Here is a 25,974-nt window from a genome sequence, read left to right on the forward strand (position 1 = left end):
GTAGCAGAGATTTGAGAATATTATTTTGAGCGTTTAAAAGGTGAATAGGTGTTCTCAGGAGGTAGGGATCTGGCTGAGGGAATAATCTGAGCAAAAGTGTGAAACAGGCTAATGTATTAGAGAAAAAAGTTCTTGTAGTAAGGCATTTGGGGTTGGGAGGAAATGATAAAAGAAGCTAGAGAAAGAAATGGGAGCTGGTCACAGGGCCTGTGTGCCAGACTAAGGGGTTTGTACCATATATTGTAGGCAGCAGAGATCCATCAACAGACTGCAAGCAGGGAAGTAGGTTCACTTTTAAGGTTCAGAAAGAATACTGTGGAAGCAAGTCTCAAATTTAGGCTTGTTCCCCTCTGAACCATGAACCAGAGACCACTACAGGTAGAAGTCTTCCCTGGTTTATCCAGTCTACTTGGGGGCCTCAGGCTCCTCAGCTAGGAAGAGAGGATGCAAGACTAGACTGAAGAACACAGTTGAGTCCCAAAACCAAAAGGAGGCCTTTCTCCTTCTTAGCCAGCTACCTTTGCCAGTTTTGCAAATTGTGAGGGGGACCATAAAAGGATCAAAACTTTTAAATGACATTCTAAAAATTATTCTTTTTTGTAAGTTAAAAGAGCCTAGAGAAATAAGATAGAGAATGGGCATCTAAAGCATCTTTGATAAAACCAGTCTGCCAAAGATCATGTGCAAAAGAGGGGAAAACTGGCGTGACAAAAGCTACAGAGAGGAGAGTGAAATATAAAAGTGTTTGAAATGTTCAAGCTCAGAATAAGCTTAAATTTATAGAAAATGCTAAAGTTGTCAAGAAGGCTTTTTTTTCCTTTTTAAAACCTGAGTAAGGGCAAAAAGAATGGATAAAGTATTGTAATGGATTGACAATCAGGAAGAGCAGAATAACTCAGTTTTTTTTCCTCTTATAAGAAGATATCACTGGACCAAAATAAAATGACATGAAATTGCAAAGATGAAAAGCAAAAAAAAATCTTGCCACCTTAAATGATTTCAAGGCTGTTAGACCCACACTTCTGTATTCTAGAGAGCTGCTGGAGGTTGCAAATGCTTTCTGTTAACAACTATTGGGAATTTTTGAGAAACCATGGAGAAAGTAAGGTGACAGAAGACTGGAAACAGGCAAACATATTGCAGTTTTCAAAATAATTAGCTATAGCTTTAGCTATTTTTCTAAAATAAAACCTCATGAACCAAACAAATGTTAGTACTCTGTATTTGGGGGAAAGATTTAAATAGGTGTAAAGAACAATACATTTACCTGTTTTTAAACCCATTATTTAAAGACCCTGAAGACAGTTGTTTTAGGACTCAAGTTTTATGCTGATAATAACTGTTTATGTGTTCATTAAGCCACGTTGGTTAGGACCTCTGCTTAGCAACTGTTTTTTAGCTGTATTTGAATTTTTGTATGTATTTCCAAGTAATAAAATTATAAAAATTTCTATATTTGAGACTTTTTACTAATTCAGTTACAAATCACGTCATATTGTAAACACTTTACTCAGAATCTAGATGACCAAAGTTGCTAGCTTTTTCAGTTTAAAGTTATTTCCTAGCTAATTTAATTGTACCAAACCAGAATGGAAAGCTGTATGAATCCATGTGATCACTCAAACCCAGCCTTTTGTTGAAGCAAGCATCAAAGTTCCCTCTTGAAGAACACATTAGGGAAAGGCTGGCCTGCCCTTAAAACAATAGGTTTTGGAGTCACCAGAGGAGAAAAAGTGCAGCTTACAGATTGCTTCTCTAAAATACCCCTTCCCCCACCTTGCTTAGTAAATTCCTCCTATTCATCCTTCAATGCCTAATAATACTTGTTGCTCCCTGTGGTCCCACAGTCCTGTATGGATTTTAGATTACCCAGTCTAATTCAGAGTTAGAAGTACATGTATCTCTCTCCCTTATCACTATGTGAATGCCCTAAAAGCAAGAACTCCTCTATCTTTGTAATCCTAGCACTTGCGACACTGAAGGTACTCAGGAAATCTCTGATGGAAAAAAAGCCAAATTAAGTAATAAATATGTGAGTAAATGATTAAAGAACAAGAAAACCACCCCAAGTGGAAAGAGCTCTACTGGTTAATCTGCAAATCTCAATTATCTGATGATTCTGTCCATCATAAACATGTTTTTAGGTGAATCTAGTCACCTTTAATCCTATATCTAAATCCGGCTTTGGGGTCCTAAGAGTCTCTGTCTAGAATAGATTAAAATCTTAACAGTGCACACCAATCCAGAGATACATAACTCTCAGAATGACACTTAAATACCCTCTTGGGTAATGCAGAGTCCTGCAGAGGTGCTGGAAAATTTCTGCACTCCACACATTTGCTGTGAGGTGAACCTTACCCCTAACTTAGCCTCATGGAGCAACAGACTTGAGTTGACAAAATAACCCTGTTATGGTTTACAAAACACCATTCATTTACCATTCAGCAAGCATTATCTACTGTTTCCAGGCTACAGATCTGACAGGAGACTGCACCTACCATCAAGGAGTGAAAGTTGAGTGAAGGAGCAAAATAGATGTGTAAAAAGGTGATTATAATGAAATGTTGTAGGTGCTAGGATGTTAGTTAGTCACAGAGAACATGGAGGTGTGTACATTCTTGGGAATCGGGAGCCTTCCTAAAGGAAGTGCTTTCTTGCTCAGAAAGAGCTATACTTACTTTCCTAAGCACATCAGGCTCTTCTCTACGAGGATTAATAGAGGCTGTCATTATTATTCTATTATCTTACTGTAATAAAAGTATTGTTAGGTATTGCCGACCTGTTCTTGTTCCTCACAATTACTGGTAGCACTTTAACTTGCATGTTTATGTTCCCACTAACATTGGGATTTTGTTTTTTATCTGGGCCTAGAAATGATCAATCCTTTTAAAACATAGATGCTGTTTGTTTTTGGTAATGCACACTTACTTTCATTGCCCTTATAACTAGGGTGACCATGTAATTTTTTTCATCCAAACCAGGACACTGAGATGAAAAGGGAGCATTAGTAATAGTTTCACCAGGACAACATGTAAATCAGGACTATCCTAGACAAATTGGGATGTGTGACCACCCTGCTTCTAACTGGATCTTACATATTTTCATGTTTGGATATCATTCTTAATAAAGTCTTTTTAAAAAAAATCATTTTAAGGATTCTTAGTATATTTCTCAAGTCTCCACTCATTTTAGGTGTCTCCCTAACACTATTCTTGTAGGTACATACCTTTTTAAAATTAATGTTCATTTCCTTTAAACTTTGGGAAAAAATAGTAACAATTATAACAGTAACAGCAACGAACATTTGCACAGTTACTAGAAGCCAGGCACTATCCTAGGCACTGGACAAGAATTTAGTCTTTTAATCCTCATAACCACTCTGTGAGACAGCAAGGTGTCAAGGCAGGAAGGAGGAAGAATTAAGGACGTCCTGAATTGTTGACCCCCAGTGTACCCTGATAAGTAGCAGCAACCTGTTATGAATATTAAAACCTATAGAGGAAAGAAAGAGAATTATGGAGAACTAGTAAATGCCACTTGATTTCTTTTCATTCCTAACAGCTCATTGAGAGGCTATTTGGTGGAATAAGTATATGAACCTTAACATTAGAGACCTGGGTTCAAATCCTGCCAAATGCTTACCTCTTCAGTCCTGCCCTTGCCTGATGCCAATATGTGCTTGCTTGATACAGCCATTAAATTCCTGTTGCTGCACCCTGTTTCAATACTAGTCTGTCAGACTATCAATACTTCTTGGATTCCTGCTATTCCGACCTAGCAATCCTATGGTAGGACGGAAGATAAATCAGTCCAAATTTTCCCACAGCATTTCTTCCGTGATTCAGGTCCTATATCCTCTCTCTTTCAAGTCATGACTTTTAATTGGAAAAAGAGATAGTAATATCTTCACCTTCAAATTCTGAAAATTTAAATTCATGATTTCCAAGTCCTAGAGTTGTCTAGATTTCTTCTGTTGCATCATTCATTCCTATTAATATACAAAAGTGGGTACTAAGCAAGGATTTGATATGTCTTAGAAAGCTATTTCATATTTCAATACATGTCTCCAAAAGATAGAACTCACACGCTATTACCTCATCACTTATCATCTAATAATCACTAACAGGAATGTAGTTTCTTTTTTCCTTCTCATCACTGTATTTCATGGCAAGAAGTACTCAAAGAAGATGATATGATCCCTGCCCTGAAAGCAGCTTACAGTCTAGTTGGGGAGATCACACCACCACCAGTGAAAGAATTTTACCTCTCTGAAGTTGGAGAACATTGCAGAATTAACCATAAGTGAAAATGGGAGCCACTGAATTTCAGTGGTCAAGAAATATTCACATAGAGATGGAAAATGATTGTGAAGGACTTGGACACTAAGAAGTAAATTTCATGAGTGTTTTCTCAGTGGGTTTTCAATAAATATGGAATGACTATTAGGACAGGAACAAAGAGGGCATTCAGTGTTAAGCAGAGAGGGAAGAAAGCACAACTTTGGGAAAGGAAGGCAAATATACCAAGAACTCCACCAAATGTGAGGTTTAATACTAACTTCCCTGGCAAGAAAGCAAAATGAGAAACTCGGAGGAATAATAGTCTCATCTGACAGAAAGCAGTACATCAATTCCTATGAACAAAGAATTACTAAATTTTAAATAGATAACATCCTAGTTTGTATTTCCTTCCAACCGGCTTCATCACTCAGGTGTGTTTAATTTCTTAGTTTTCTGTGAGCCCACCATGTTATGTTTTGAGCCCTTTGTCCATAACTCCATCTTCAATCGGGCATATTCTTCTTTAGGTACTGCTCAAATACTACATGTTCCACAAAGCCTGCCTTTCTTTTCCAAGCAGAGTTTGGCCTCCATTCTGTGTGCCCTCGTATTACTTTGTTCATTCCTCTCTTAGGGCACTTACCATGTTTTACTGTGATTTACTTGCTTTAGGTATCTGAATTCATTAGTCTGAATGGTTTACAAGGTAGATTCTATAGGTCTAGCATTTTTCTATGTATGGCCCCAGCACTCAACACACAACAGGCATTCAGTTAAATGTCTGTTGAGTGAGTAAATTTATTGCGTGTTCCTTATTCAAGCACCACTCAGCAATATAATAAATGACAAATGAATTCAGTAAGCTTTACAGAATTTGCAGAAATTCTTGCCATTGAGGCTTTTCTTGTGCTGACCCTTGCTAACACCAAGTGTTTAACAATAAAATGGAAAACATCTCTAGGGGGGTTAGTTAATGAAACCCAAGTAAACATCTTTTTAGTGATTAACCTTAATACAAGAAAATCTCAACTATTTGTGAAGTATACAGAAAACACATACTGTTGAATGTCTTTCTCAAATACTAAGTTTTTCACAGGAGCTGGACAGTGGTCCATTCAAGGCTGGAGTATTTATGCTCCTGAAGAATATTTGCACTTTGGCTATCAAATGCACAGGTGACAAGACTGACATTGTTTTGAAGGTTAAGAAATTGAATGCAATTTCTTCTGGTGGAAAAAAATATTTTCTTCAGGATACAAGTTTTAGGCTTGCCCAAGAGCTTAAATAAATCCCAGCTGACTATAATAAAGTGAAGTAATATAGAAATTATTTTAGACCAAAAAAATGTAAACCTGGTTTACTACCAGTTTGGTCCTTCACCATATAAAAACCTTAAAATCACTCTTGTGGATTTTTAGTGGCATTGTCAGATGGTGAGTAGTGAGTTTGAAGAGATAAAGGGCCAGAACATAGAAAGCTGTGAATGCCAATCTAAAGGATTTGAACTTTATTTGGTATTCAGTGGGAGCCACTGAAAATTTTTCAGCAGAAAAATGAAAGATGGACTTGGTTGTTAATTCTTGTGATATGAGGAACTGAGCCACTTAATGGGGGAAGATCAAGTGTGGGGTGTGACATACTTGTCTTTTACTAGAGTGATGGCCATGGATATATTTAGAAATGGATGCAACTAACATTTAATGGAGAATTGACAGTACCAGGCTAGATATAAGGAATGGACTCAAGCTGGTGACCACTAAGGTTGGAAGATTCATAACTGGGATGGGAGGAGACAGCAGCCCCTGATTAAAAAATCTTGCTATAAGAGACAAAGTGAAACTAGGACTCTGATCTCAGGGTTTCCCAACCAATTCTCTTTCCATTGTAGCTACTGCCTGATTTGGAATGTTAAAGCTAGTCTGAAAGATTACAAGCCTTAGCAGGTAACTTGATATGGTATAACACTCAGTTATATTACCTTCAGGATTTTTTTTGTTAGATCCTGGTTATAATCTTAGCTTCTGTGCTAACTAGTTTTGTGATCTGGAGCAAATCATTTGCCTTTGACAGCTTTTATGTTTTTTCAATTTAATATTGCACAGATATATTTCTTATCTACCATTTCTACTTGAGAGTAGCAATGTGGATACATGCGATGTGGGTCCTTTACATTGTTTATAATACCTAAGATGTTTCTTTGTAAAAGGGCATCAAATTAATGAATGTAAATTGTGAGAACCACTTGTTAAAAACAATAAGGTGTTAATTTAAAAACAAAAAATACCCCCAAACTTTTAATATTAATTTAGGCTGGAGGAGAAACTCCCCTACGTTTTACTAGGCTTCTGATTACTTAAGAACATTATCTAACATTCATAAGTACCTGTGAACTACAGACACTTTCTACTTTATAACAAGTAAACACCTCATTTCCCAGGAGAACTTTTTCTCCCAGGCTTTTCTTCATCCTTCCTTGCAAGATTTCATATGGCAGCAATAAAGGACAAAGGGGACCCTGAGAAACACTTTCATATTTAAGGTTAACACAAAGCATGGTTTGGTTTCTCTACTTTAATGAAGAAAAATATCTACATTATATACTTATATTATAGATTTCCTCACCTTCTTGTGATCGATGTTATCAGTATTTGGTTCTTATTCCTGTACAAACAACTTAGACACTTAAAGGAGGGAAGGCAGGCAGGCAGGCAGCCCACAGAAGGAGGTTTTTGGACTCATGGAATTCTCCCTGTACAGCACTCTGTTTCAGTATAACCTCAAAATCCTCCAGGAACTCTGGCCAGTTCTACACAGCACCATCATACCACCTTTTCTGGGATGGTTTGCAAAATGTCTTTAGAGGCAATTCTGAAAGAATAGTTTCAAAATTAAGTAACATTAATATTAGCATCACTACAGTAAGTACATGATTTCCCAAGGGTATCATTTTAAAGGATAATAATCATTTAATCTATGAGTTATGATAAAATTTGTTTTAAAAGCATTGAAGTTTATTTTTAAATTACATAAAAAGCACTGTTTAAACAATGGTACTTTCTATAACCAGTGAACTTTAAGAAAACTTGTAGGCAGGTAGGTGGGACTGAAATATTCTTGATTTTATAGTTTAAGGGCCAAATTGAGCACTGTGTAAGTCTGCAACAGCTATCATTAAAAACTTTGAGGCTGCTGGACACTTGGTGAGGAATCAGAAGTTTTTTTTAAAGATGCAAATGAATGGAATGTGTTATTTCAAAGCCTGTTTGGCAAAAAAAAAAAAAAAAAAAAAAAAAGTAATAAAGCAGAATGGATGACCCACATTTTTTGAGCTCAAGTGATCCTCCCACCTCAGCTTCCAATGTAGCTGGGACTACAGGTGTGTGCTATGCCACACCCAGCTAATTTTTAATTTTTTTTGTAGACACGGCCTCACTATGTTGCCCAAGCTGGTCTCAAACTCCTGGACTCAAGTGATCCTCTGGCCTCAGCTTCCCAAAGTGCTGGGGTTGCAGGCATCAACCACTGCACCCAACCCCCATCTCAATTGTATAGAGAGGCAGTATAGTATGAGAGACATAAAACCGTTTTTGTAGCTCAACAGACCTAGTTAACATTCCTGGCTTCACCCCTTTGTAGATGAGTAAACCTCTGCAAATTATTTTCTCTAAGGCCCAGTTTCCTTACTTGTAAAATGCCTGGTGAAGTGACTGGCAAACAGAAGGTATTCAAAAAATATCAGTTCTTTCGTGAGGGTGTTTTTTCAAGCTAAGGATTGCAACCCATTGGCAGATTATAAAATCAGTTTAGTGGGTTGCAACTGGCATATTTTGAAAACCGAAACAATAAAAAACCTCAGAAGGGTAAGTATTGTTTGTTAAGCATATGCTAAGGTTTGATATAAATGCATTTTTTACTGTGGGTTACAGCCAAATGGTTTAAAAGTCTCTGCTCTACAGAGAAATTCTCAGATTATGGGAAAAAGGCCTTAGGATTGCTGCCTTTATCCAAATGAAGGCCCACAAAATAAGATAAGACCTTAATCAGAGTTCCCTACTTTCTAACTTGTTGCAGTAAAAATAAGACATAAATTGGAGAAGATATTTAATCGGATATGATAAAACATTAAATTCAATTTTAGGATTGGTTTCTGCATCATACTAACTACTGCTTATAAACACTTTATCGTTCATAGTTGATCAAACTCTTCTAGCAATTTCTATGAAAAAGTTGGCTACTAGGTTCCATTATGGGGAAATGAGATACTTTTTAAAAGGACTATAACTTGCCTATGTGTGAAGACCACTAGAGTAATATTCCAATCGTGATGAGCAGTAAAAGTCAAGGGCTTATACGAGTACATACAGTGGTGTTCCACACTGACTCAGTAAAAATGAGAGATACCAACACAAAGTGTGAGCTTCAAATACAGGCTTCCTTTCTCCTTCAGGTCCTTATGTAAACCAGACTTACCTTATAATGAATCCCTAGTGCTGCTGCTAAGTTGGTGGGCTGAAAGGATAGACAATTTGGGGTTGGAGGAGTGGGGTCATACGCAGTGATGAAGAAGGGTAGAATACTGGGAATTTCAGAATTAAATGACAGCTGAATCTTGATGAAACTGTTTCTTATATTTATAATCTCAGCTGACTATGCTGGACTAGTGGTGTCAGAATTACCCCTGGAACTGAGGTTTAGGAATCTTGCTTTAATTTAAGTGCCTGGGTGAGTTCTGATCCTCATTCAGGTTTGAACATCCTATGTTAAAGGGACAGAGCAAGGTCCAGAAACTAGAGAAGAGGTGTAGTTCAAAAGTAATTATCTCAGCCTCACAGGTGTCCAATATCAGATACTGGATCAGACTCTGACACTTATTCAAAGTATTTCCTTTTTGGTATTATTATGTTAATGATACATAGCAGCAGAGAGCAATACTTCATACTTTCTAGTTTTTTAATGATACTAAGAAATGGTGCTGTTTCACTGAAATTCACTGGTGAGATTTAAGAAGTATGAAAGAGAAAGTCTCTTTAGATTAGACAGGGACATGAAAGGCAGCAATCAGTAAGTTATTAAAAGTAGGCCAGGAGTGGCGGCTAACTCCTGTAATCCCAGCACTTTGGAAGGCCGAGGCAGGCGGATCACCAGAGGTCAGGAGTTCGAGACCAGCCTGACCAACATGGAGAAACCCCATCTCTACTAAAAATACAAAATATTAGCCAGGCATGGTGGCAGGTGCCTGTAATCCCAGCTGCTCTGGAGGCTGAGGCAGGAGAATTGCTTGAACCCGGGTGGCAGAGGTTGTGGTGAGCTCAGATCGTGCCATTGCACTACAGCCTGGGCAACAATAGCAAAACTGCATCTCAAAAAAAAAAAAAAAAAAAGTAAACTCAGAAAGAAAGAAGTGATAAACCATCCAATTGCCTGATAATCCTTAGTCCCTGTCAGAGAGACAGCTCACACTTTCTGGGGTGCAGGTGCCCATTCCTGTGCTCAGAAAAGAGTAAAGACTAAGGCAAAAGGTGATTCCCTACTATTTTAAATGAGGTTGGGTATAGAGGGAGGCTGCCTGTAATCTTAAATTCTTCTTTCCAAATTTAAAGCCTTTCTGCAGTTTGAGATAGACATGAGGTTGGGCTGAACCATCCTTGCTGTCAATGTCAGGTGTTGAGATTAGCACCACACCCTTCCCTGGGTCTGAGTCTTGCATGGGGCTTTGTCCATCATTGTCTAGAATGTGATAAAAGTAAGCATGGGAACGCCATTTTGGGGAAGAAACAGCAGCTATAAAAAGCAAAGGAATGCATAGGAGATAAAATGTCTGGGGAAAAGGATGGTAGTAACACAAGTGAGGTAGCAAGTAAATTCTCAGCTCCCCGCAGAGACCAGCTAAAAAGAAGACTGAGTCAGAGACCCCCTATGTGGTAGATACATCACCCCTCAAAATTGGAACATGCCCCAGGAAATGTTCTTGGTGTTTTTTTCTCCTTGCTCATTTTAGCTCAAACTCTAACAATGTTGAAAATATCTGGAAATTTTTTTCTTTTCTTTTTATCTAGAGGTCATAGGAAGGGATGAACAGAGATGAGAGACAAGACAAAAAGTGTTTTGAGAGAATTCCTCATTATACATGGATAGATTTCACCCCAGAAACCAAAGAACTTCATAATGACAAGGGAGGGATGGCACAGGGCACAAGATCTTTAAGGTGTTAGGAGACAGGCTGACAGAGCAAGCTTGATGACTGGCTTCATAAGTCTCCTACCACTTGAAATTCTGTTATTTATTTAAAGAGAGGCAGAGGAAGAGTTCAGAAGCCAGTGTCACAAATGAAGATATCTGGAAGAGAAGTTGAGCCTCTTTCATTTTTCTTACATCATTAATTTCCTTCACCAGAAAATATAGTTGGACCAAACTGCAATAGGGTTCACCAATTGACTCCACTATGAAGTCCACCTGTATTCCTCACTAGGCCCTTATTTCCCCATCTGATAACAAAGACTCCTGAACTCTTATTCTTTTCCTCACTAACAAACCTCAGTAATCCCTCAGTAGGGATTGGGTTATGGAAGAAACTAGTCTTCCATAACCCAGCGTTTCTATACATCTCAAGTCCTTATCAGAATTATAAGTTTAGTTTTCACATTTCGAGGGAGAAAATCTGCTCCTTGGCAGTCTTCAAACATTACCTGACATATACATTATACACCCTCAGCCCAGGGCCTCAATCTCTAACATCTCCATGAACACCCCAGCAAACAACAAAATATATCCGCTTATCACACTTCAATCCCACTTGAACATCAGTAGCCACTATCTTGATATACTTGTGTTCCAAAAGGTGATGGAGTGTCCAACAGCAGCAAAGGTCCTCATTAGGATAGACATGTTGGCACCAATAATATTGAAGTTTGGTTTTTAACTGCATTTTTTGTCAGTTTGGCTGGGAAGATCTGGACAGCTGGAAGTGAGCTTCTCCATCATTTTCTGTTTCTTTCTTTGTATCAATTTTCCACCTGTGAAGCCCAACACCCCACCACCAAGTGCAGCTGCAATTCCTGCCACTTTGAAGCCTGCAAGGAGGCCAATAGGACCCCCTACCATTCCTCCGATGAGTGCACCTGCCACAGGCAGAGCTGCCAGCTTGTATTTTGCAGCCTGTAAAAAAAAAAAAAATTCAATTTAGAAACTGAGTTGAGACTATCTGCCTGTGATGATGTACGTTTTCCTCTCATTACTCCTGGCAATGCCTCTTTAACTCTTGGTACATAATTAACCTTAGAGACTGAACTTGTAGAGGGAAAAAGAAAGTATTCCACAGGTACTGCAATTGCTCCAGATCTCAGAACTTAGAGAACTGAGCTACGAAGAGTGGACTGCTACAAATTGATTTTACTTGCAAAACAATCAATTCACTAACTATCTAGCTGGCTTATTTAAACTGTTTCGGCAGCCACAGATTCCCCCCAAAGCTTTTATGTTGCACAGAGATTACTCTGTGCTGTGTGCCTGGGGTTAAAAGCAACATCCTATGGAAAATAGATGGTCCCTCTCCATGTGTGCTGTCACATACTTACACTTTCACACTCTGCAAATATTCCCTGGAAACACCAAATGCCTTATAACACAGCTACAGTTTATTCTCTCTTTGAAGAAATTACTCTCTTGATAGAATGAATGTTAGAGTAGAATATTACAACATTGATTTCTTGCACTACCTATGTGTCATTTCTTCCTTATTTCCTTAATTGCTGGTTCCCTCAACATTGAAGAGAGCAGATCAATTGGGTTAATACTAGAGATTCCTGGGAGCCAAAGTACCATTGATTTGTCAGCAGGAGCAGAATCTTACCTTCCCCAAGTTTTTGGTTCCCTCTTCAACATTCACAGCGGCACTGTTGACATGGTCTGCAATGCTGTCAATCTTCTCCTGCTGAGACTAGATGCAAAGGAATTATGAGTGAGCAGTCCTGCTGGGGAGCAGCAGGGAGCCAACACACACTATTTTAATTCCTGTAATCAGGTCCCCGGGTACTGCAGCCTTGCCGTCTTAATATGGTTCATTAATAGCATCAGATAAAACCATGTCAAAAGGACAAATTAACTTTCATAAGAAAAAGGCAGGGGGATCTTAATTATTAGGTAATAAAAGGGTGGCAACTTTACAGCAAAAAGCATCTTACACTAAAATTCACTCAAACATACAACATATTATTCTCCAAACGAATCTACGTCCAAGAAAAAAAGTCCAAATAAGCATTTACATGTCATGTTGGGTTTGACGGAAAAAAACAAAAAATCAAACCCTCAAAACACCTCCTTAATTTAGCTTCTTTGAAGATTCAGTTTAAATCAGGCACATTTACCTTAGGAGTAAAATGTCCTTGGTCCAATAAATACAAATTGTTATGTTTCAGGAACAAGACTAGAATATGGTTTGATCTACTGTGAGCTCTTTCCATTTGTAATATGCAGTAGGGGTCAGTGAATGAATTCACTGTTCTGTGTTTCACACCTGTATATCTGAATACATTTTAAAATCATGACAGTTTAAAATGTTTCAGATCAAATATATTAATAAACCATTCTACATAAAATGGCAACACCTGTGCTGACACAACAGCATCTGTGACTCATGGAATCTCTGGGTGGAAGGAATGTTGAGGTCATCAGGTCAGTTCTCCTCTGATGTATGAAGCCCTACTATAACATTCCTGACAAGCGGTTACTGAAGCTCTGCTTAGACACCCCAGTGACATGAATTCATCACTTGCTATAGGAACACATTCCTATTTTTAAATCAACTTTAGATAGAATTTACATATAACAGGTACTGCTTTTAATGGAATAGTATGATGAAATTTAGCAAATGTATAAACCAACTATCACAAATGTATAAACAACAAATGTATAAGCCAACATATAATTAACTATCACAAACTGTTTACAGACTATTTTTTTTTTAATGTGCAGAAAAAAAGATAATCTCTCTTTGATCCTAGATAGATGCCACCTACAATGAGGGAAATAATTCAACTTTAATCCTGAAGTGTTTGATTGCCTTATATAACTGACCTATTCATTTATATTGAGGCAGACACAAATAATACTTTTCTAATTCCAACCATCATTTCATTTGAAAACATGAAGCCCAAACAACACAGCTATTTTTTCCCACATTTGTTTCCTCTTAGCATTATTGATATTCCTTCCCTTCTCATACATAAAATATCTTCTTCACCATTGTGGTATCCCTTCATTCCAGTATTCTCCATCACTATCTTGACATCTCTAACACAATCTCTAAGGAAGTCCCTTATCAGTTTTCCTTTGAATGTCTCTGTCAGAGACAAGTTTAACAATGGTTCTCAGTATTTCACTTGGAGGTTTCTTAAACAGCTTGCTGGGCCCCATGCCTAGAGTTTCTGATCCAGTAGGCCTGAGATGAAGCCTGAGATAATAAGCTCCCAGGTGATGCCGATGCTGCCAGTCCACAATTCTCACACTTTAAGAACCACTATTATATGTGCTCAGATCAAGGGCACCACCTTTAGTCAGATAATCTGTGTTCAAATCTCAGCTAATGCCACTATGTGCCCTTAGACAAATTACTCAAGCTCTCTAGGTGTCAGTATTCTCATTTATCAAGTGAGAATGATGAAACTTATACCTTCATAGAGTTGAAGTGGGGATAAAATGTTTTTGGAAAATGTGAGGGGAAAAATAGAAAAACTCATCCTGATTTCCCCAAGGAAGTGTTAACTCTCATCTTTCTATAAAAAAATAGATTTAACTATTTATTTTGATGCTTGAAAATTCTATGGCACTAAAACATTAGATATCTTTTAGCATTCATTCAATTTTTATTTTCCTTATTAGCAAAACTTATTTAAGTCAGCTTTCTTTTTCTGACTCACAGAAGAAAAAGTACCAGCACTAATAATAAACAACTTGTCTAGATTTCTGACACCCTATCATTGTTTCTATTTAGGACATCCCCAACACTTTCCATTCTTGCCTGGAACAGTCTATGCTAGCAGATAAATCACAGGCTTAAAACTTTATCATCAGCTGTTATATGTTGATGAGTTGAAGAGTAGAGGAAAAATAGTCAATGTGTTTTCCTTCCTTCAGCCCCAAAATAATTCCAGCAAAAGAGAGGAGCCTGCCAGGACTATTGCCATTTCTGTACCCCAAGTGTGACAGTAAAGCCTCAGGGAAATACTTTTTAATGTTCCTTCCTTTAAAAAGGGTTGGATATTGCAGATGCAGTTGCTGATATATTTAAAAAAAAAAAAAAGGCGGGGGGGTTGGATATTGTACTTCTATGGCTTTTTAAAAATTAAAGCAAAATTTTAAAATAATTTAAATATTTTTTCATAAAAATCATTTGGAATAACTGAAGAAGCAACCACAAGAAAAAAACAATCCGGAGATCACTGATTATTTGAATTACAAAGTTTCTCATTATTGCAATCACCAGCATTTGATGAGGCCCATCCCACCCTAGGGAGTAGCCCACATCTATAAGTATTTATTCGTGCCATCAGAAAGCATGCTAAAATATGGGGCTGGGGTGTGGGAAGGAGGTAGAGGGCAGACAGCCCCTATCCTGAAATCAACAGCCACCGTTCGATTGTGCATATCTGCCTTTCTCTTGTCCATGTTTTGCTTGGTTTGCAACTTCAAATTCTGCTTCTTGAGTAAGGAGGACTCAATGACCCCCACAAAGGTTTCAGTTAGGCAGCAAACTGTTGTCACAAAGTTGTCAATCATCATCAGTAGAATGCCAAATTAGACTCCATGCAGAGCTGAATAGTGTCACACTACCCGTCTTATTAAACACTATGTCCTTGGCTCTTTTTGTGGGACCAAAAGATACATATACAACCCTGACTCAGCCTATGAAATCAAGTTCCAGACATTAATGGTGGTTCTCACCTCTATCTACCAATCTCCCCTGAGGTTTTTGCTTCTGATTTGCTCATGTTTATTTTCATCTGCCTAGGCCTCCTACATTTGACAATCTTCAAATTCTATGACTGACATTTTATAGTTTGGCACCCCATATATGTTCTTAGTATTCCTTTAACAATGAGTTGAACTATATTTAAGTGTTTTGCTCATTACACTGCAGTGTTTCTCAAGCTAGAGTAATATATAGACCCCCTATTACAGAAAAAAAAAAATCTCAAATGACTTTAAGAATATGTCTATAGATTTCATTTTAAGGAACACTGAATTAAGTTCCCCTATTGGCCTGAAAATAACAAATCTTGATGAACAGCTATAGGAGTACCTAAGTTTCTGTATAAACTGTGGCTTATTATACTTCTCAAGCAGAATGCAATTTGGGAATATAAATTCAAAACCAATGAATTGTTTTGTCCTTGAATGCCTGTTGGGGACACTTGTAGGCCTAGCATCCTGTATGTCAAGCAATAGTAATACATTCAACGAATTAATCCCCAAATCCATTTATATCACTAACAATGGTCTTCCTTGGAGAGTTCTGACAGTAGCTGTAAAGTTTAAGGTTCTTGGAAAGCTATGAGTTTATTAAGAGGGTAATACCAAAACTCTAGGTACTTCCATTTATTCCTCTCTAAATTCTAGCCAGCCTTCAAGGCCAAGTTCTAATCTTAGATCTTGACCAATCCTGTTCACATTGAGCTATTCTGGTTCTAAAATCCTATGGTATATTCTATACACTCCTTAATCATATGCAATCATATACACAAAAAGGCCCAGAAACAAACTTACAAATACTATGACATATTGGCAAAATAAATGATCATACTGGCCTCGAGCAGGCAATAAGCAGAGTAATTAAGTAGGAAGTTGATATCAGAGGATTCATCAGAGGATTTAGTACTGAAGGAATTCCAGTACTAAAATGCTGAAGGATAACAGTGGTGGAAAAAGTAAAATTTTTGCAAGGAGCCAAAGAAGGAATCAAAATAAAGCAAGGACAAAAGCGGGAATGCAGTTGGGGTCAGTGGAAGGGAAGAGAATAGAAAGTACTTAATAACACACATTATCTCATTTAGTCCTCCCATCAATGTTATAAAGGTCACTGTTGTCAAATAACATCCTGAAGGTCACATAGGTAACAAATGAAGGAATCTGATCTGATCCATTGCAACCGGTTTTTATGCTTCCAGAGTAAAACTGTATTACAAAAACCATAGGAATAAGGCAAAAGGCAGAAGTCAAAACTGACTAGCAGCAAGGGTGAGTTGTTACTGAACTATTGGCCCATGGTTCTTTAAATTCTCCTTGACTAGAAATAGAGCTAGTTACAAAGTTACAGGAAGAGAAGAGGGCACTCGAACAACAAAGTTTGCAGAAAAACAGAGCAGGGTGCCTAGTAGATATTAATTTATTAACATTTATTGGACTATAACCTTGATCTGTCAATGGCTTTGTAAGTTCTTTTTGTAGTGGTAAAATAAATATAACATAAATTTACCATTTTAACCATTTTGAAGTGTACAATTTAGTAGCAATAAGTACCTTCACAATGTTGTGCAATCATTACTACTATCTTGTAGGTTTTTTCAAATGCTTTTTCCTATTCTTGATTCAGTTTAGCACAGTGCTATGTACATAGAAAGTATTCCTTAAATACATGGTTAATTTGCCTAGATGCTATCATGTCCATGTGATAATAATGAAAGGATGTGGTCACTCTGATTATGTTCCCAGGTCATTCTGTGCTTAAATACAGCTTCTGTGAATCCTTAACCATGTGGTCATGAGAACTTAGTCACCCTGGGAATAATAATCAGGGGTTCTCCTTTGAGCTTTTGCCTATTAGCATTCTGTCTCATGTACTGATACAGACTATTATAAATAGGACATTTGTATAGAGCTATGGCTACAGCCAGAATTTTCCTGCACAAATCTCCCTTAGATTAGAGGTTATGAGCTGCTTACATAATATAATCAAACATGTAACTATCAAATGGTCACAAACCTTTAATTTTTCTTTTATGTGCCTATCCCAGAAGAAAAGAAATGTGTTTGTATCGAGTAAGAACTTTGTACATGTGTAGTTTGTTTTTCAAAACCAGCTTTATTGAGGTATAATTTACATACATTAAAATACATTTTATGTGTACAGATCAATGACTTGGCAAGTGTATATATTTGTGTAACCATACATGTGTACATTTTTACAAACGGCACTGGATTCAGAGATTATTAGTTTACAGTAGTTGAATAAATATTGATTCTGAAACAACAGATATTTGGGGATTCTTGTTCTATTACTTCCTTCTGTTTGTGAGTATATTAATATTGTATAGAAACCTACTCCAGAAACTTCAAACATTTTGCTGCTTCAAACTTAGAGGCATCAGAAACAATTCAAACAATTTACTGAATTCAATTTTAGGTAACACATTTCAAGAAAATATCCACCATATAGAACACAAGCAGAGTAAGGAGCTAGTATTGAAAATCCTAGAAATTATATTGTAGAAGGAATGCAAAAGAAGCAAGGGTTCTGAAGAGAAGAAAATATGGTGGGGGTTGGGTAGAGTAAGGAAGGATGACAGTTTTGAAACCCTGAAAAACTTTCACATGGAAAGAAGACAAAATTTGGTCAGTATGTAGTTTTGAGGCCAAAAATGCCAAAAAGAAGTTACTATAGGGCAGACACTTCTAACTCTTCTAAGAGTTACAGACTCCAAATGTAGCGGTTTAAGTATCAAATATCCTTGTGCTATAATTGTTCCAAAAGAGGCTAGAAGACCATTTATTTGAGAAGTTGGGGCAAGAGTAGAGGGATTAGATTAGTTGGCCTCTTTTCCCATTCCAATTGTGATTGTGTGATCTAGGAACTTCTTATTTAAAACTAGATCTCAGGGAAACCATAACTCAAAGATAGACAACCCCAAAATCATGGTTTGATGGAGAACAAAGAACTAAACCTAGACAGAACTGCAAGCAGAAACAGGTATGTTTGTATGGACACACATAGATAAATATACATACACACATGTATTCATACATCCTACCTTCCCATAACTCCTGGGAAAGACAAACAGGAACAAATTAGAAAAACGATGGAAAATCCATCTTTCCCACCAAATTGACTTTGTGCTTCCTAATCTATATTAACAGTATCAATGACACCCAATTATGCAGAATAAAGACGATGTGCCTTAGCTTTGACTCCATCTTCCTCCAATTTCTGCTAAGTCCCCCAGAAATATCTCCCAGCTGTCCTTCACCTTTACACTGGTATTGTCATTGCTCCAGGTGAACTCTTAGAATTGATTCCTAGCCAGTCATCTTTTCCATGACCTCCTCCTCTCTTAGGCCATTATTAACAAAGCCAACAGTGATCTTTCTGAAGCACAGACTATATTTCACGACTCTACCCTGCTCAAGAATAAGTATTAGGCTCCTTAATGCCTACAAAGTAAAGTTCGAATTATTTGGCATAGCATTCAAAGCCATCACAATCTGGTCCTCACCCTCCTTGCTTGCCCATGGTATCTTATACTTTGGTTATACTGCAGTACTTGTCATTCTGGAACAGGCCATACATTTCTCTACTCCATATCTTTGTTCAGCTTGTCAATTATACTCCATAACTCCCACCTGTGGACATGTACTCATTTTTCAGGGCTCATACAAATACTGTCTACCTGTGTGAAGCTATCCTTAATACTTCCACCTCACAACCCCTTCTTCTCTCCCTTGGAATTAAATGCTTTTCCTTGGAGCTGATAATACTTCTCTTCCTTCTTGCTTTTGCATTTGACCATTATGCTTGAAAGCTCAGTTTCTGGGGTGCAGGTCTATCTCTACGCACTGTAGAATCCTCAAAGGCGGCCGGGTGTGATGGCTCACACCTGTATTCCCAGCACTTTGGGAGGCCGAGGCAGGTGGATCATGAGGTCAGGAGTTTGAGACCAGCCTGACCAACATGGTGAAACCCTGTCTCTACTAAAGATGCAAAAATTAGCCAGGCATGGTGGTGCACATCTGTAGCCCCAGCTACTCAGGAGGCTGAGGCAGGAGAATTGCTTGAACCTGGGAGGTGGAAGTTGCAGTTAGACGAGATCGTGCCACTGCACTCCAGCCTGGGTGACAGAGTCTCTAAAAATTCCATCTCAAAAACAAACAAACAAAAAGAATCCTCAAAGGCAGAGAATGGGCTTCATTTATTTCTACAATCCAACCTGAACATACCCTCAATGTTAAGCATCTAACACAGTGCCTTTACATAACAAGTGACTAATAAATGTTTACTGAATTAATCTGGAATTTGAGAACAGTTAAACTTCTATCTATGGCTCAATACCAGTCTTTATAATAATTTTTATTATAAGTTCTATTAAAATTCTAATTAAAAGCCTAATAACTACAAAAGCTTCTCATTCGAATAACCTAACAATTCTGCATCCAAAACAGTTATATACTTACATTCACTAGGAGAGAGAAGTCAGTGACCAGTTGGCTAAGTTCAATTAAGTCCTTTAAAAGAAAGGGAGAGGAAGTTACTTTTACGCCCCTCAGCTACCAAAAAGAAAATATTTTTTAACATACCGCTTCTAAGGTTTCCCATGATTCTGCAGCATTTTGATCTTGAGGAATTTCAGGTAAGGCATATATCTGAGTCAAACTCTGAGAACTAGCTTCAGCTTCAGTAGTGTGAAATGCTCCTGGATGAACATAATAACCCCATGTTTAGAGTTTATTTGCCTTGTTAGAAAGGAGATAGCATAAATTGATTTCATAAAACAAATGCCACATAAAATGCTCTCTAATTAAATTTAGGCTAAAAGGAAATTGATTATTCTACAAAAATAGAATTGTTTGGCTGGGTGGAGTGGCTCACACCTATAATCTCAGCACTTTGGGAGGTTGAGGCAGGAGGATCACCTGAGCCCAGAAGTTCAAGACCAGACTGGGCAACACAGTGAGACCTCATCTCTACAAAGAAATTAAAAAATTAGCCAGGTGTAGTGGCACACGCCTGTAGTCCCAGCTACTTGGGAGGCTGAGGTGGGGAGATCACTTGAGCCTGGAAGGTCGAGGTTGCAGTGAGCAGTGATCATGACACTACACTCCAGCCTAGGTGACAGAGTAAGATCCTGTCTCAAAAAAAAAAAAAAAAAAAAGATTTATCCATGGGGCATCTTGCTCCCCGGGTTAACACATTTTTTTTTCTTAAAAAGAATTTTTTTTTTTAATTGAGACACAGTCTTGCTATGTTGCCCAAGCTGGTCTTGGCCTCAAGTGATCCTCCTGTCTCAGCTTACCAAAAGTGCTGGGATGACAGGCGTAAGCCACAACACCAAGCTTACACACACACACATATTTTTTGAGACAGAGTGTTGCTCTGTCGCCCAGGCTGGAGTGGCTCACGGCAACCTCTGCCTCCCAGGTTCAAGCAATTCTCCTGCCTCAGCCTCCTGAGTAGCTGGGACTAGAGGCGGACACCAAGACACCCAGCTAATTTTTTGTATTTTTAGTAGAGATGGGGTTTCACCATGTTAGCCAGGGTGGTCTGAATCTTCTGACCTCATGATCTGCCCACCTTGGCCCCCCAAAGTGTTGGGATTACAGGCATGATCTACTGTGCCTGGCCCCACATATACATTTTTAAAATCTACACAGTCATCTAAAGTATGGCTATGAATAATATCTATCCAATCTGAATAACTAGGGCAGATGTGGAAGAAGCACCAAAGGAAAACTATTCTACTTGGCCAATGTTCCAAGGAGACATATCTATATAAATAGGTTTAATACTTTTCATCCTTTAACTTCTACTTGGCTATTTCAGTAGTAAATACCAGATACAGAAGGTGTTTAAAGCAGGGAAGTAATGTGTTTTTATTAATGAAATCAGTCACTATTGGTAATAATCAGATTGTCACCAAATATTCTTACCATATGTGTCTTTTTTGTCACTACTCTTCTCCTCAGAGTCAATCTTCTGGCCCATGCCACCATTGTTTCTACTTCTTTTGAGTTTAAAAAGGGATCAACCTACTAGTTCGTTCCCCATTAAACACCACTATGATAATGAATTAATTCATACTTTAAAATCTACCTTCAAGTCTTTATTTCCTCATATTGGTTTTACCAATCATTAATTGAGTTGACATCTATTAAATGCTTACTACATGCCGATCAGTGTAGTGAGGTGCTGCAGACACAATGGCAAACCATAAAACGTTTGGAGGAGGCAACATAGTATAGTAGTTAGGAGCCTAGGCCTAGTCACAAAGACTTGGGTTAGAATTCTGATTTGGCTATTTATTAGCTGTTTGCCTTGGGAAGGTATTTCATCTCTTCAGCTGGTTTTTGTCATTTGTAAAATAAGGTGATATTTACTTTGCACAGTACCTGGGCTATACATAAAGTACAAGTGCTCAATAAATTAGTTACTACTGCTGCTGTTATTAACAGATCTTACCATAAAATGTGATAGAGACATATTAATAATCAAGTTCAGTCAGTATAGTCTAGTAAGAACTATAATATTGGTAAGTATAAAGTGCTACATGGGTACAGATGAGAGGTATTTAACCTAGACTTGTGGAGGGGAGAGTGGTCAGAGAAGGCTCTGAACCTGAAGCCTGAGGATGAACAAAATTACTATACAGGTGAACTGGGGCAGGGGTGGAAGGAGAGGCAAAGAGTATTCAGTTCAGAGAGAGCAGTATGTGTATAGGCTTAGGGACTGAAAAATGTTCAGTATAGCTGACTGTGATAAGGAGAAAAGCAAAAACTTAGGCTGGAAATCTACTTTGAAATTATTCATAACATTTGTAAACTATGTTAAACAGTTTTGTTTTTCACAAAAGATCAATATATTACTATTAAAAATACTGGAGACAGAAGGTGCCATAATCAGATTTTAGATTTACAGAGGAAACTATAGCCACAGTGTGAAAAACACATTAAGGATGGAGTTGAAAGGTGAGAAAATTAGAGAATAAAAAACCAGTCTGAAGGCTTTCTAATACATCCAGTGTAAAGTGATGGTGATCTAAGATAATGACAGCAGAAATGGAAACAAGAAATCTGAAGGTCTACTATCTCCCCTTCACTTCAAGTTCAAAACACCACTTAGATTTTCTGAGTACCCATTGAGTATCGTTTTAGGGTACCAGGGATAAAAAGTAATTAACAGAGTATATATTCTCAAGAAACTTATATTCTAGAAGAGCCAGACATACAAAAAGAAATCATAAAACAGTAGGAGACTGCATTGGTATCTATCTAGAATCAGACATAGATACGTAAGTATTTGATGAGAGTTCAGAGCTATGGGTGGCATCTGATCCAGTTTGATATGGTATGCAGTTTATGGGAAGCCTTTCTAGAAAACTTGAGGTTACTAGGCAACGAAAAAAAGAATATACATTCTAGATATAAAAACCAGTAAGAACAAAGGCCCTCAAGGAAGAAACAATATAGCTATGTAAATCAGCAGTTTGATGGTAACAAAGCAAGAAGTAAAAGACAAATTACAAGTATAAGCCTATGGATGGTCAGGATGGGCCTTGCAGACCAGTTAAAGACTTTGGACTTTATTGGCACACCAAGGAGAGCTGTTGGAGAGTTATAAGCAGAAAAATGCCATGATGACATGTGGCACCTGATCTACTCCTAAAAGTAAACAATTATAACTCTAAGTCCCTATTCTCTCAATGTTCTTTTCAGCCAAACCTATAACTGAAATAGTATTTTATAAAACTGAGTTACTATTTTACCTTTAAAGCTTATTAATGCTTTATCTTTCCAGAAAAAAATGTTTAAATTGTTTAGGAAGGGCATAGTCAGTGGACTAAAAAGTAATTTGTAGATATATCAGGACTGACAGTGTTTTGAATCTTATCTGAATATATTTATTTGACTTAAAGGAAGAGCAAAGGCAGCCGATATAGAGTAAGTTTTACATTAAGATGTTATGGCAAATAGCCAATATTTTGAAAGCTCTAAATGTTTTTTTACAAATGCTTGAACTAGTTATTTACTCTATACATTATCACCATAAAGACACTCTCATTTTCACTTCAACCAAGATAAATGAATTACTCTCTTACCTTTCTTCAACTTAATATTTCCAGGTATTTATACTTCTTTAACATTATAATGAATAATGATAACTTCATTATTATTAACAAATCAAATATAAAAGGGAACTTTATAATCATGCCCATTTTAAATATTTTTTAAAGCCATAATTTACGTACTATTAAAGAGGATTCAAATGAAGTATTCGAGGGTACACAACAAAATGAGGAGAGATTATCATATATTCATACTTAATCTAAAAAAATAAGGGATGGGAAATGTTTGACATTTTAAATAAACATAAAAGATTTCCCTCAGTAAAGAATAAAAATGTTTAAGTCATTTACGTCTAACTTGAAACCAAACTACGTATGCATCTTAGTTCAAATAGAGTCTTAGAACAAAGAAGTCTGTCTTCTTCCATTAAAAAACTCTGCTGTAAACTTAAAATTCTAAACCCCACTAATCAGTTCAAGGCATGACAATCAATTAAAGCAAACCTTTTAATTTCTACAACTTCCATAATTCATTTATTCCAGCTTGCAATTAAAATCACTACCTCAATGATGATCTTTTGACTTTGAACTTTTACAAATTGCTAAGGACATGGTAAGGCAAAACACTGAGATAGATTATAGTTTCTGGAAAGAAGGCTGAAGAACTTTAGCTTTGTCCACAGAAGTAAAAAAGTTGCAACTGTTTTATATAACATAATCATCTCAGATACTCCCAACCCACACACAAACTGGAAACATAAAGGGCAAGTAGAACATAGTACCTATCACTCAGCACTGTTTTTTAAAACCCAGAATTGGTTTTAAAACCTTATTGTTGGCTGTAAACTCAAATAAACATTAAGAAAACTGTCTCACTTTCATCAAAGTGAGAAATAAACTAAATAACGTAAGACTTTTCCCTTTTACATATATCCAAATATTCTCTACCTCTTTCTCCATACTTTATGAACCGCAATCATTTTACCAAGAATTATAATATATAAAAAATTTCCACTAAACTTCACCAACATAAGAAAAAGTTCTTTATAAATCTAAATTAATTCAAAAGCTTTCCTGAAATGTTTTCCAGTTCTGATAGTTTAAAAATAGTGAGATTAATTTATTGATCATCTACATAAGCCTATCTATCAAAATAAAATTACTTCTAAGCATGGCTTAACTTAGCTGCAAATGAAGACTTTAAAAAAGTTAAAACCAATAGAAAATACATCTTTTGAATCACATAATATAAACCATTTACATGTTTCACAAAACTGTTCAGTGCATGTATATACCTGTGATAAAAATCTAAATTTCATCAAATTCAATATGCTGGTCTGAAGTTCCCAGCAGTTTTAAGATTAGATTCTTTTCTTTTGTGAATATTTGCTTAAAATGTAATAAGATTCTGTTCCTTTTGCACTGCTGAAGTGTGTGTCCTGAGAGTAAAGAAAGACAAAAATGGAGAGAACCACTGATTCACTCAACGACTTGAATCACCTTTCTAAATACAAATCAGATTTGTAGGCTCCTCACTTCTCTTGGTGGGAAGCAATATGCTAAAAATGAAACCAGACACACAAGTGAGACAGAAGGAAGTTTCTCAGATTAAGAAGATTGGCAGAGAAGATTTGCTTTAGGAACTCTCAGAATATGGACAAAAGACACAGCAAAATCATCACAGCTTCTCCCAAAACTTAATAAGCTTCTTTCATTCTCCAGAGAACATAAAACGTCCTATTCTACTTGTTATTTCTATCTGTAAATGAAAAACAATTTTTGTATTTTTGATTGTACTCATGGAAATGTGGCAACATTGCTCCTCAATCTCTGCTGATGTTTCCAACCAATTTATTTGGAATCAGACTGAATTTGTAAAGTAAAAAGTATTTTAAGGCACTTAACTTCTATGAAATAAAACAGATTTTCCATATAGGCTGTTGCTACTATAATGAGTATCTAAAGCAAAAATAAGGAAAAACTGGAGAGCACAGAATAAAAACATGTAGAATTAACAAAAACAATCTATAGCTAGCAGAAGACCAAATATGGAGCAAACTCAATTCCTACCCCACTATTAGTGTTATGTAAATTAGCTACTTGCTTTCATTTAATTATTCATTTCCTTTCCCATTCTCTTGATTATTTATTAATAATATTTCTGGATTTGAGGCAATATAGTAGAAGTATTTCTCACATTTGGTGAAATACTCGGGCACTTGGTGAGACAGTTTTTTACTTGCTTTATGTTGGCAATGGATTCATAGCAAAAGCACAATATGACAAGCAGACTATTCAGAATTTGAAATTCTATACACTGTTTTAGGTATAACCTAGGTATTGATTTTATTAATAGAATGACTATCTCAACCAAATCAATACTGGTTACAGAGATTTAATTTTGTAGTTTTCTCCTAGTAATTAGGCCTTTAGTAGCCTATTTGGTGAATTCAGAAGTTTGAGAATCAAGAGAACTGGGAAGTGAATTTCACCTGCTATTTCTTCTCCCCCATTCTCTGGCTCTGCTCCAATGTTTTCATTTCCTTTATGCACATACTTCTTCAAAATCTGCCCAACTTTTTTTTTTTTTTTACACCAATCAGCTTCTTATAGAGAAAGTTAATTGACAGTAAACTGGGTAAGCTGCCTTC

General features: G+C 36.9%; 1 protein-coding gene across 3 annotated transcripts in view; it reads right to left on the reverse strand.

The window, feature by feature from the left end:
* The window catches only part of STX17 (syntaxin 17), a 112,636-nt gene that overhangs the window by 36,067 nt on the left and 50,595 nt on the right, over positions 1 to 25,974 (reverse strand). Inside the window, exons 5-8 of one of the 3 annotated variants that reach the window (XR_010343774.1) lie at positions 19,842 to 19,957; positions 19,719 to 19,769; positions 12,130 to 12,216; positions 6,903 to 11,435 (exon numbers count right to left, since the gene is read on the reverse strand). Coding sequence is in view for 2 of the 3 variants with exons in the window: in XM_021674238.2 (XP_021529913.1) it covers positions 11,196 to 11,435; positions 12,130 to 12,216; positions 19,719 to 19,769; positions 19,842 to 19,957 (494 nt within the window). In the remaining variant the exon portion in view is untranslated. The other 2 variants (XM_021674238.2, XM_021674240.2) reach the window with 2 other exon arrangements.

Source organism: Aotus nancymaae, unplaced genomic scaffold (assembly GCF_030222135.1).
Source record: "Aotus nancymaae isolate 86718 unplaced genomic scaffold, 86718_ANA_hifiasm-v0.15.2.pri h1tg000003l, whole genome shotgun sequence".
Classification (NCBI taxonomy): Eukaryota; Metazoa; Chordata; class Mammalia; order Primates; family Aotidae; genus Aotus; species Aotus nancymaae.